General features: G+C 40.7%; 1 protein-coding gene across 2 annotated transcripts in view; it reads right to left on the bottom strand.

Annotated features, from left to right (window-relative positions):
* The window catches only part of TTC26 (tetratricopeptide repeat domain 26), a 49472-nt gene extending 38596 nt beyond the window's left edge, over window positions 1–10876 (bottom strand). For both annotated transcript variants that reach the window (XM_030308535.1, XM_032592462.1), the window contains exons 1-5: window positions 10760–10876; window positions 10116–10253; window positions 7217–7309; window positions 4076–4190; window positions 1564–1613 (exon numbers count right to left, since the gene is read on the bottom strand). In XM_030308535.1, coding sequence (XP_030164395.1) covers window positions 1564–1613; window positions 4076–4190; window positions 7217–7309; window positions 10116–10253; window positions 10760–10762 — 399 coding nt within the window. In that variant the 5' untranslated portion in view covers window positions 10763–10876. The remainder of the gene's footprint in view (window positions 1–1563; window positions 1614–4075; window positions 4191–7216; window positions 7310–10115; window positions 10254–10759) is intronic.
* Between the last annotated feature and the right edge of the window lie 1651 nt (window positions 10877–12527).

Raw genomic sequence — 12527 nt, 5'->3', positions numbered from 1 at the left:
GAAACCCATGGAGGAGGGGAAGGAAAAAAAAAAAAAAAAAAAGAGGTTAGAGTGGGAGAGAGCCAAAGCATAAGAGACTGTTAAAAACTGAGAACAAACTGAGGGTTGATGGGGGGTGGGAGGGAGGGGAGGGTGGGTGATGGGTATTGAGGAGGGCACCTTTTGGGATGAGCACTGGGTGTTGTATGGAAACCAATTTGACAATAAATTTCATATATTAAAAAAAAAGATATGGTATATATTTACAATGGAATATTATTTAGCCATAAAAAAGAATGGAATCTTGCCATTTGCAATGATGTGGATGGAGCTAGAGAATATTATCCTGAGCAAAATAAGTCAGTCAAAGAAAGACAAATACCATATGATTTCACTTATATGTGGAACTTCAGAAACAAAACAGATGAGCATAGAAAAGATAGAGAGGGGCAAACAAAGAGAAACAGATCCTTAATGATGGTTACCAGATGGGAGGTGGATGGGGGAATAGGTTAAATAGGTGATGGGGATTAAGGAGTTCACTTGTGAGGATCATGGGGTATGGAATGTATTAAAAAATTTTAAATAAATAAATACATAAATATGATCTAAAAGTCAAATAACTATGAATTGTTAAATAAATTATGATACATGATACAACGAAATGTTTTTTATAAAAAACATTTTAAAAAGTCAGTCTTAAAGACTATTTGTGCCTCAAGGATATGCTCATAGTATAAAGATAGGTAGAAAAAAAAAGCAGAATATAAAAATATATATTCAACATGAGTCTCACTCTTGCAAAACAAAGAAATGCATATATAAATATGCATACAAAAAATAGTTATCTTAAAAGGAGATATAATATACCAAAAGATTGAAATGTAGTTACCTTTAAATATGGTAAATGTTATTTCCTTTTTCAATTTTTGTTTACTTACATTTTATCTAATGGAATTAATGTGTAACTTCTTTAATATGGAAAATTATTTGAAAAAAATTTTATGATGATGACCAAAATTATTGATATAAGGCAATTTTGAAAAGTGTGTATGTATTTCTAGAAATTAAGACAAGGTGTCTTCGAGTGTGCTTCCAAGAGACAATAGGAGACAGTGGAAAGAAACTAATCTTAAATGACTGCTACTTACGAAGAACTAAGATCTAACATCTCTTAATAAATTAGTAGGGTAAAGAACATTAAGGGGAAGAAAATTTTATAAAATTAACACCTATATTCTATTTGTTCTACAAATTCATTAACAAGCATTTCTAGTTAATTATCTTTCACCACGGGCACCTGGATGGCTCAGTCAGAGGACTTTGGCTCAGGTCATGGTCTCAAGGTTTGTAATTTTGAGCCCTGCATCCGGCTTCGTGCTGACAGTGCAGAGCCTGCTTGGGATTCTCCCTCTCTCTCTCTGCCACTCTCCACTTGCACATGCTTGCATGCTCTCTCTCTCTCTCTCTCTCTCAAAATAAATAAAACTTAAAAAAATTTTTTAAATTATCTTTCACCATTGTTTTTAATAAGAAAGAAAAAATATTTTAAAAACAAGAAGTGTGAAACAAGAACATAAATACCTTATGAGCCAAGTGGAAGAGGAGGCGATTTTGAAGTCGGCTTTTTGGAGCTAGAAAAAAAAGTTCAAGCTACTTATTAATTGTCAATGGCACTTAGTCCCCTGGAAGAATAACATGAGACAGGGGCGCCTGGGTGGCTCAGTCGGTTAAGTGTCCAACTTCAGCTCAGGTCATGATCTCACAGTTCGAGCCTCACAGTGGGCTCTGTGCTGACAACTCGGAGCCTGGAACCTGCATCAGATTCTGTGTCTCCCTCTCTCTCTGCCCCTTCCCTGCTCACACTCTGTCTCTCTCTGCCTCAAAAATAAACGTTAAAAATTTAAAACAAAAAAACAAACCATGAGACAAAGATAAAACTTCCCAAATCCTACACACGTGATCATGATATGTCTCTACTATGATATATATTATTTTAGCCTGTTCTCTACTTACAGTAGCAGGAACGGCATCAAGAACCGGGAAAACAACATTGTAAGGTTCTATTATTCCCCAGCACTTGTTCTACTGGATTCTATGATGGTGACCCACAGCACAGCACACACAATTCTGGTAGCAGCCACCGCCGTGCTGTCCACACACTGATCAAACACTGGAAACAAACAGCTATGTTTATCTCATGTCATGTAGGAATCCAGTCTCATTCAGTTGTGCTTCCCGGTATTCGTTGTCAAGTCCTTCTGAAATCTCTTTTTCCACAATTATACAGCCATAGTTTCTTAAATACTAGCCCGATCTCTACTCCATAGATCTAGCATGATAATCTGCCACCCTGAAACAGCCAACCAAGAGAAAACGTTAACACCTTTCGAGTTCCAAATCTCCTCTGCACTGTTGGAGAATTTTCCTAATCCTAGATACCTAACCCCGTATCTCTTTACAGGAAAAAAATGATACTTCAATGTATTAAAAAAAAAATTTATACAGAAAGAAGGATAGCTACCTTGATCACTTTCTATGTGTCTAATACTGTTCTCACAGATAAAATCTAGAAACATGAGATAAAATAAGTGACTTAAAGGCCCTATAACAAAATTAAGAAAAACTATATTAGTACATGGGAAACAGTTTGGGTACAAATCAAGAAAGGCTTCGAGTTCCACAGTGTCCATGAATTTGAGCTGGAATTGTTCCTAAATATGTATATATCAGTTAATTCTCTAAGAATTCTACCCTGGGAATTTGTTATTCTTCCCTAACAAATTTCATAACAAATGTTCCTTTCCCCCCTTTCTCTACATTTCTTTGAATTTAATTTGATTCAGTGCACCTGGGTGGCTCAGTCAGTCGAGCATCTGACTTCCACTCAGGTCATGATCTCACGGTTCGTGAGTTCGAGCCCCACATCAGGCTCTCTGCTATCAGCGCAGAGCCTGCTTCAGGTCCTCTGTCCTCCCCGCTCTCTGCCCCTTCCCCGCTCACGCTCTCTTTCTCAAACATAAAATAATAAAACACTGAATTTAATTTGATTCATACTGTCATTATTCTTCATCTTTCCACCCCTGGTTCTCTTTGCCCAATTCTTATTTGCAAGTTGATGCCCAGTTCTTCTTAGACGGCTGTCAGGACAGGTCAAGCAAACGAAAATAAGTCTGGATTCTTTAAGCGGAAATTACTTGGCTTCTCATTGAGAAACAGGGAAAATAGCTATAAAATCCACATCCATAAGGGCTTAAACAACTACACCAATTCCTACAATAACATGAACATCCTACCATAGTGGGGCTTAAGAAAGATAACGTGGGGCGCCTGGGTGGCTCAGTCGGTTGGGCGTCCGACTTCGGCTCAGGTCATGATCTCGCAGTCCGTGAGTTCGAGCCCCACGTCGGGCTCTGTGCTGACAACTCAGAGCCTGGAGCCTGTTTCAGATTCTGTGTCTCCCTCTCTCTCTGACCTTCCCCCATTCGTGCTCTGTCTCTCTCTGTCTCAAAAAAATGAATAAACGTTAAAAAAAAAAAAAAAAAGAAAGATAACTTGCTCTTTTGCTTCCCTCATCCTTTTTTTTCAGCCTCTGGGGAGGTGGGGGAGAGGAAGCTCCACGGAGATTAACTCTCTCTTTAAAAGTAAAATTGCTAAGGCTCAATATTCTTTGAAGAATAAAGCTATTTTTTAGTTTTCTTTTTCTTAATTATTATTTATTTCTTGATTTTAGTTAGTTAGTTTTTAGTTTTATCATGGTACTTGGTTTTTCCTCAGTAAAAAATGAATTGGGGCTCGGGGGTGGCCCAATCCATTAAGCGTCTGACTCTTGATTTCTGCTCAGGTCATGGTCTCACGGTTCATGAGTTTGAGCCCCGTGTTTGCCTCTGCGCTGATAATGCGGAGCCTGCTTGGGATTCTCTCTTTCCCTCTCTCTCTCTACCCCTCCCCTGCTCACAAGCACATGCTCTCTCTCTCAAAATAAATAAACTTAAAAAAAAAAAAAAAAGAAAAAGGAATTAAATAAGTTTTAAAATCTCCAAAATAACTCTTTCCATTAGTGATGAATACTAGATATTAAAAGGGGCCAATTTACCTTTAAATCCAGCTGCTTCAGCTTGTTTATACATTCCAAGAAAAAAGTAGGTACAGGCTAGGTTCACCCAGACTTCAGGATTGCAGTTTTCCTCTTTTGTTGCACTTTCATATTCCTGAAATATACATTAAGCAGGGATCTGATTTCAGCCGTAAAGCAATCGATGAGCCATTCTTCTACAATGGAATAGGATTTCTTACTGAGACTGGGCAACTTCACATTTAGGGAATCCTATATGCTCCTCAACTGTTCTGTACCTTCAAGGTTACATACTGAAGCTATAGCTCAATCCTACCCACGTGGGCTGTTGTGCACACAATCTTAAACTGGTTTTTCCCCCCTTTTCACGCTGATCCATGAGCTAACAAACCGCAAAATTTAAAGTAACTAAAATATTTTATTTTTGCTAACTTAAAAAAAAATGGGTACATGGGTGGCTCAGTTGGTTAAGGGTCCAACTCTTGATTTCAGCTCAGGACATGAGCCCATGGTTCGTGAGTTCGAGCCCTGAGATGGGCTCTGCGCCGAGAGGGTGGAGCCTGCTTGGGATTCTCTGTTTCCCCCTCTCTCTCCGCTCCTCCCTCCCTCTCTCTCTCTCTCTCTCTCTCTCTCTGTCTCTCTCAAAATAAATAAATAAACTTTAAACATAAAAGCTATCTTATAAGAAATATATAGGTTTGGTTAACTTAAAATCTGATAATCTTAATATACTATAAATATTGTTTCGTTCTAATTGTTTTCTGGGTTAGTTTATTTGGCTTTACATTCTATTTCTTTTAAGAGTTTATTTTATTATTATATTTTTAAGTAGACTCCCCGCCCAACACGGGGCTCAAACTCACAACCCTGAGATCCAAGAGTCCTATGCTCTACTGACTGAGCCAGCCAGGTGGCCCCATTTGGCTTTACATTTTATTTTATTTTTTTGACATTTATTTATTGATTTTGAGAGAGAGAGAGAGAGAGAGAGAGAGCATGCACACATGCAAGCTCAAACAGGGGAGGAACAGAGAGAGAGAGAGAATCTAAAGCAGGCTCTGAGCTGTCAGCTCAGGGCAGAGCCTGACACAGGGCTTGATCTCACAAGCCTGACATCATGACCTGAGCTGAAATCAAGAGTCAGATGCTTAATCGACTGAGGCACCCAGGTGCCCCCTGGCTTTATATTTGAAAAAGGTATTTTTTTCCTGCCAAGTACACCTTCTGAGATTTACGTTGTCAACCACATTTTCCATATACCCTATTTACCAGTCTTTACCAGATTCCTTTGTTTCTTTTTCTTACTACATATGGGCTACTCTCTTTTCCCTATACCTTTCAAAAATACCATCAGCCTCTATTGTCTTTTTCATATCTTCCCTTCGCCCTAATTGATTTTGTTGTTGTTGCTGTTTTTAGTGTTTATTTTTGAGAGAGACAGACAGACTGCGAGTGGAGGAGGGGCAGAGAGAGAGGGAGACACAGAATCTGAAGCAGGCTCCAGGCTCTGAGCTGTGTCAGCACTGAGCCTAATATGAGGCTCAAATTCACAAACTGTGAGATCATGACCTGAGCCGAAGTAAGACACTTAACCAACGGAGCCACCCAGGCACCCCAGTTTTTGTTGTTTTAAAGTTTATTTATTTATTTTGAGAGAGAGAGAGAGCATGTGCGAGCAGGGGAGGGACAGAGAGAGAGGGAAGCAGAATACCAAGCAGGCTACGTGCTGTCAATGCAGAGCCTGATGTGGGGCTTGAACTCATGAACCATGACATCATGACCTGAGCCAAAATCGAGTCCTCTGCTCAACTGAATGAGCCACCCAGGTGCCCCTGTTGTTTTTGTTCATCATCTTACCTCATTACCTGACCTTGGACACTTTCATTCCGGTTATGCAGGTTTTAAAATAACCTTAGATTATATTTTGAGGGTAAGAATATGTGGTAAGTAAACAATTTCATTTATGATTTAAAAACTGTTTGACTAATGGCATCTAAAATTTTATCTAGATTCATAATCCTATAGATTGCTCATTAGATAGGTACTGTTTAGGGGCGCCTGGGTGGCTCAGTCAGTTAAGCGGCCGACTTCAGCTCAGGTCATGATCTTGCGGTCCGTGAGTTCGAGCCCCACGTCAGGCTCTGTACTGACAGCTCAGAGCCTGGAGCCTGTTTCGGATTCTGTGTCTCCCTCTCTCTGACCCTCCCCCGTTCATGCTCTGTCTCTCTCTGTCTCAAAAATAAATAAACGTTAAAAAAATTTTTTTAGATAGGTACTGTTTACAATGACAAAGAAAAACAACTTTTAAAACTGCACTTGCAGAAATATAAAGATAATATAATCTTTCCTATCTAAAATGAACCAAGAAAAATAAAAATGAACTTTTGAGAAAGGCATCTTGGAAATTTTATCCAAAGGGGTTTTTCTTCTCCTGAAGCTTTCCTTAAGAAATACTAAGTGAGTTGGGGCGCCTGGGTGGCGCAGTCGGTTAAGCGTCCGACTTCAGCCAGGTCACGATCTCGCGGTCCGTGAGTTCGAGCCCCGCGTCGAGGCTGTTTCCGATTCTGTGTCTCCCTCTCTCTCTGCCCCTCCCCCGTTCATGCTCTGTCTCTCTCTGTCCCAAAAATAAATAAATGTTGAAAAAAAAATAAAAAAAAGAGTAAACAAGATATATATATATGTGTATATATATGTATATAAGTATATACACTTGAACACATATAAAAGATTTATGAAGCAATACATCAAACAAGAGCCAATTGTTGCCTCTGTTAACAAAGAAATAGAATTGGGAAAGGGAGATAGGATGACTTTTTTCTTTTTATCTTGTTCCCTTCTGTATTGTTTGGATTTTACTAAGAGCGTGAATTATTATAATACAGAGCTTAATAACTTTTTCAAAACCCTTCTGTTACAATTTTTAAAAATTGTTTTAAGTTTTATTTATTTATTTTGAGAGAGAGAGAGAGAGAGCATGAGCAGGGGAGGGGCAGAGAGAGGGAGAGAGAGAGAATCTGCACTGACAGTGCAGAGCCTGATATGGGTCTTGAACTCACCAACAGTGAGATCATGACCTGAGCTGAAATCAGGAGTCAATACCCAACTGACTGAGCCACCCAGGTGCTCCATACCTTTTTTTTTTTTTTTTTTTTTTTTACTAACCTCCAAAGCTCTCTTGTAGTCACCCAGGTGAAAAGCACAGTATCCAATCCACAAATTAGTGTCCTCTTCTTGTTCCCCAACATGCCGTTTGAACTTCAGGTTAAAATTTCATTTAAAAAAACCCAGAAAAACAGAACAAACAAACAAGAAACATGAAAAGCTTTGAATAAACACTGTTTAAAAAAACTGTTATGTTAAGCTATGGATGAACAATAGGAAATTGAAAGTAACAGAAGCAAGACAATAACATTTAATTAAGTCTATATACCTAAGGAACTCAGCACAATTACCTTCTAATTGTCACAGAGAATGTATCTGTATATTTCTTAAATGCTGCAATAACTATCAGAATCTAAATTTTATTTATTTCGTGAGGCATCATCAAAAGGCTGGAACAATTATTGTTACATAGCAACTGAAACAGGCTATACTGAAACAACATATATAGCCACATGATCTTCCCAATTCTTTTCAAGGTTAGGAATTAAAAGAATTTTAATGTTTGACTTCTATATTATCCAAGAAAACTATAACACAGATAGATTATTTCTTAGATATTCACAAGATGAAAATTTCTCATTCACTTAATATTTCCAGTTGAAAGAAATGCATAATTTCAAATATTTCACGTTCATTTTTCTTTTTCTTTTTTTAAAATTTTATTTATTTATTTATTTATTTATTTTGGGGAGCGAGAGAGAGAGAGCACATGCAAGGGAAGGGCAGAGAGAGAGGGAGACAGAGAATCCCAAGCAGAATCCCAATATGTCTGGGACATATTAAGGAACACAAGAATTACGTGAAGTATCTAACGCCAAATAACTGAAAGTTAGAGATTAAGCAATGAACTCAAGGCTACCAGAGCCAGAGAAGGTAGTAGCAGGGACTGTCACAGCCCACTGACTCCAACGCCTGTGTTCTCACCCTCCATGCTCTATGCATTCAAACTCACACTTCAAGCCTATCCCATTAGTGCACACATATATCTTTGATAGGTTATGACCTTCTGCTGAGAGCGAATCAGTAAATCGTTCTGTAACCCTTGAACAGGTTTACCATGACCTGTGAGAATTAAGGATATTAGGAAGCCTGGCCTCATTTTTGTCCATTGGGAGAAAATATATGTGAATTCCCCAGGCAACAAAAGTCCTGTTTTCGAGGAAATGAATGAGGCTTTTGAAAGAGGAATCTGAACTCCCATGGTTAGGTGAGTTTTCCATTCTACAGGCTGAGAAACCAAACACATGGATAAAAAAACTAAATAGGGAGCCGACACATATCTGCAGATCATTGCTACAGAATATTGGGTGCCTTGACTGTGACAAGATGGAGACATCCAATGATACTTTCTGGTCTGGGTAAGAACTTACTCCTATAGTTAATTCTATACATTAGAAATCTTCTTTTCGCAAAATGCTGTGGATTTGAGTACAGTGCCTTAAGTCTGAAGACATTCTTATTTGAAGTCTTCCTGAATTTGTCCCAGGAATTACCGGGAGCCAAAGGAAAGCTCATGAGACTTCCTCACCCAATCCATGGCAGTTCCCATTCCCATACCTCATGGCACTTGACAGGCCACCTAAGAATGTAAGCACAGAGCAGAGTCTCCCTGACAACCTGAAAGTAGTGCAAGATTACACAGTAAGGGAAATGTGGTTGTTGTCTAAAAAGAGAGAAGAGAAATAGAGACTGACAAAAGTTAGACATATACCTACCACTTAGTCCACTGACTTACAGAGCTAGAAGGTCCTTCCAAGTCAACTTCCCCACTTTAATGATGAGAAAGCTGACACCAAAAAAGTCAAACAAGATGCTCAATATCAGAGCTAGTAAGAAACATAGAAGCACACGTGGAAGATTGAGAAATACATAAAGCTCACTAAAACAATCATTGTTGATAGATTATAAGTAAGATAGCTGGAGTAGTAATTCGGAGAAATGACTGGCAAAACACAACTGGGCTATGGCGTCAAAACTCTTCAACTCTTCACTGTTTGGTGTGCTCCTTCATTCTCCTATAACATATGATTCCCACAAAGCAGTTTCTCAAGGTGTAGTGTCCTTGGATCATCTATGTCAGAAGCACTTGGGCTACGTGACAAAAATGCAGGTTCCTGAACAGCACCATATTGTAAAGAATCAGAATCCCTGGGGTGCCTGGGTGGCTTAATCGGTTAAGCATCCGACTCTTGATTCAGCTCATGACCTCACAGTTCATAAGATGGAGCCCCACGATGGGCTCTGTGCGGAGCATGGAGACTGCATGGGATTCTCTGTCTCCCCCCAGCCCCCCCCCCCCCCCGCTCCTCCTCTGCTCTCTCTCAAAAATAAGTAAATAAACATCAAAAAAAAAAAAAAAAGAATCATAACCCCTAAGGCAGGAGTCGAGGAATGTATGTTTCAATAAGTACCCTAAGTGATTCTGATGCGTATTAGAAGTTGAGAAGTACTCCCATAAAGATTTGAAATATTTTCTGAAGATATGGTATTCTAGGCAACAAGCATGAAGCACCGTAGTATTATTCAAATGATTCAAATTTTGTAAGATATAAGGGGAATAAATCATAAATTGGTCAGGGGTTGGGATAAACAATGTGTGAACTGATGCTGTATCCAATGTCCCTCCAGAGTTTTAGCTGAATTCACCATCAGTGGGACTAGACATAATTAAAAGCGTCCCTCAAGAAGTAAGCCGATCTTGTTAGTTCATCTTTAATCAGGTTTATCGTTAACACGGAATCTGGAACCTGTGCCAGACTCGATTTATAGGAAGTCCCCCGCCCCCCAAAGCATCCACCTGTTCCAACAGCACAACGTTGGAACGAAACCAGCGTTCACCCAAGCATTCATCCATATTCTGGTATTCACCTCCTAAGAAGCAATCTTCTTAGGACATTACCTCCAATAGGGTAATAGCTCCAGTGAAATCTCTTTGTGAAAGTAGCTCCTCTAGTTTTGGAATCTTCCTACCTTTCTTCTTTCTCTTGTCAGCGTGCGGTAGGTCCCCGCCTACAGCAGGCTTGGCCCTTGAAAGCATCTGTGAAAGAAGCAACAAAGACAGCTGTATGATCCAATTCCGATGGTCAGATTTAAACTCAGAGTAACAGCTCCAGGATTTGCATGTCAAGTCCTTAACAACCAACCCCAGGGAAGCCCATTCAAACTCTTTGTAACAACTATTTTACTAAAAGGGCCATCACCCTGTACTTGGGCTGAACCCAACAGCTACTACATGTTATCTTCTTTATCAATTCATTAGAGCGGGGTAGGAGATGCTTTGGCGCAGCTTCTCTCATCTCAGTCTTCCCTTGGTCTGCTTTCCATCCCACGCGCAGCCTAGACGTGAAGTGGAGAAGCGGGAGGGAAGAAAGCATCGAGGTGTTTACAGTCGCGTCCCTGTCTCCCGTGAGAACGTGGGTAGGGCAGGGAGATCATCCTCCGCTGACACTCCTAGACTTAACCCAGAAGTGTGTTGGGAACCTCCGATCTCCAGGTCTAGGATCCACTCAAAGTTCTCCTCCCTCATTGTTCAGAGCCACTAACCATCTTGGGAGTTGGTTCGGTAAGCCTCTTCCCCAGACGGACAGAAAAGGCCCAGCCTTAGCGCCTCTCTGCATCCACACCGCTGGCTCCGTCTCCACGGCAACCCCGCGGGGGTGGGGTGTGGTTCGCCGCGCAGAAAAGCTCCCAGGGGAACCCGTGCCCTCCGCCTTTTGGTTCCGCTTCCTGCTGCCGCTGCGGGAGGAGAAGTTCTCCCCTCAGGAGGAGAGGCAGGGTTTGCTGTGCTGGGAGTGAACGTTTGTATCTCTACTTAGGGTTTGATTTTAAGAACAGGCGGATTAGAATGGTATTCTTTTTCCAATATAAGTTTCCTGGGAAAGTCATTTTCAAGGACCACTTCCGATTTGGACCGTGTTGGGTTCCATAGCAACCCCCGGCGCTGACTGGCACGTGATCTGCGGCCTCCGGTCTCCGGGAAGCTTCGAAAAAAATCGCTGAACCGAGGAAGTTGGCGTTTACAGGCGGGAGTTCACCAAAATAGTTTATTATTTACATAGATAAACATAATCCGGAACTGTAATAAATGTATGTTGGTTGGACGACTTAATTTATCTACTTTACTCCTGACCCGAATTAATCTGGCTGCATGCGTCGGATGAAATCCCCGCATTGTGGAATTTAGAGCTGGAAGCAATCTTAAAGGACATCCAGTGCAACCTTCGTAACCAAACCAGACATTTCGTCCGCTCGATGGGCGGCAAGCCAATAACAACCGACACGGAGCTTCCGCAGTCGAAGAAAGGCTATTTATTGCTGTGTCGCCACCCAGAAGCGGGAGAGAATGCTCAAAAGTCCCAAACTCCACCGTGCTTTACAAGCAGGGTTTTAAAAGGGTGAAAATTCAGGGTAAGGATCCCAGGGCCTTGGATCATGCTGATTGATTAAGGATTAGGTCGTCTATGACATTTCCTTTCTTGATCATCGTATCCCTTCTGGCGTCTCCGTCTGGTTTCGGCGCGATGGTAGTGAGGTGGTCGTTCTGCTTCAGGGGCCTGGTCGTTCTGCTTTTAGGGGCCTGGAACTGCAAAACGCTCCGGGCAGATTGCATTGGTGAGGTCATCTCTAGAGTACAAAGACAAAAGTTCTACATTCTGTAACTATCGCTAAGCTAAAAAAAAAAAAAAAAATTCCCTTGGGAACATGACACACTGTGTTTGTTATCTCAGGCAGAACAGCATCCCACAGACTTGGGGCGGCAACTTTCTATTATTTCCTGAGGCATTTTTACAGGTTTCTTTTACAGTAACTAAGGACTACGGACTCTGGTCAGAGGCAGCTGGGAGCATTATGTCTAAACTGTGTGGTCTGTGAGGGCTTGCATCCCCAGTTTCATACTGAGAATTAGCCAACTAAGAAACTAACATCTGGAGTATTCCCAAGTGTGTAGATAGTTGTGGCATAGTTGAATTACATTACATACAACTGTAGATAACCAGCCCTGTAGAGACTCATGTATACCATAAAATCATAGAGGCAGGTATGGTTTCCTAGATTCTTTTGCATCCTGCTCATGCTCCAGCCCCCGCCTCCCACCACCTGTTACTTGGAGAATAAGTAAATGACCACATACCCTAGTTCACGGATACATACACTTTTATGTACACACAAGTATCCTTATATTCAGACACAGGAACATAGACTTAAGAAATGCAAAAATCACCACCACTATACTTGTAATTCTTTTGGTTCCAAATATTAGAAATATTTCTACTTTTGGTTGAGTTTAAAACAATCCTTTTCAGGGGCGCCT

The sequence above is a fragment of the Lynx canadensis genome, chromosome A2 (assembly GCF_007474595.2).
Source record: "Lynx canadensis isolate LIC74 chromosome A2, mLynCan4.pri.v2, whole genome shotgun sequence".
NCBI classification, from domain to species: Eukaryota; Metazoa; Chordata; class Mammalia; order Carnivora; family Felidae; genus Lynx; species Lynx canadensis.
This window is presented reverse-complemented; position numbering and strand designations above follow the sequence as displayed.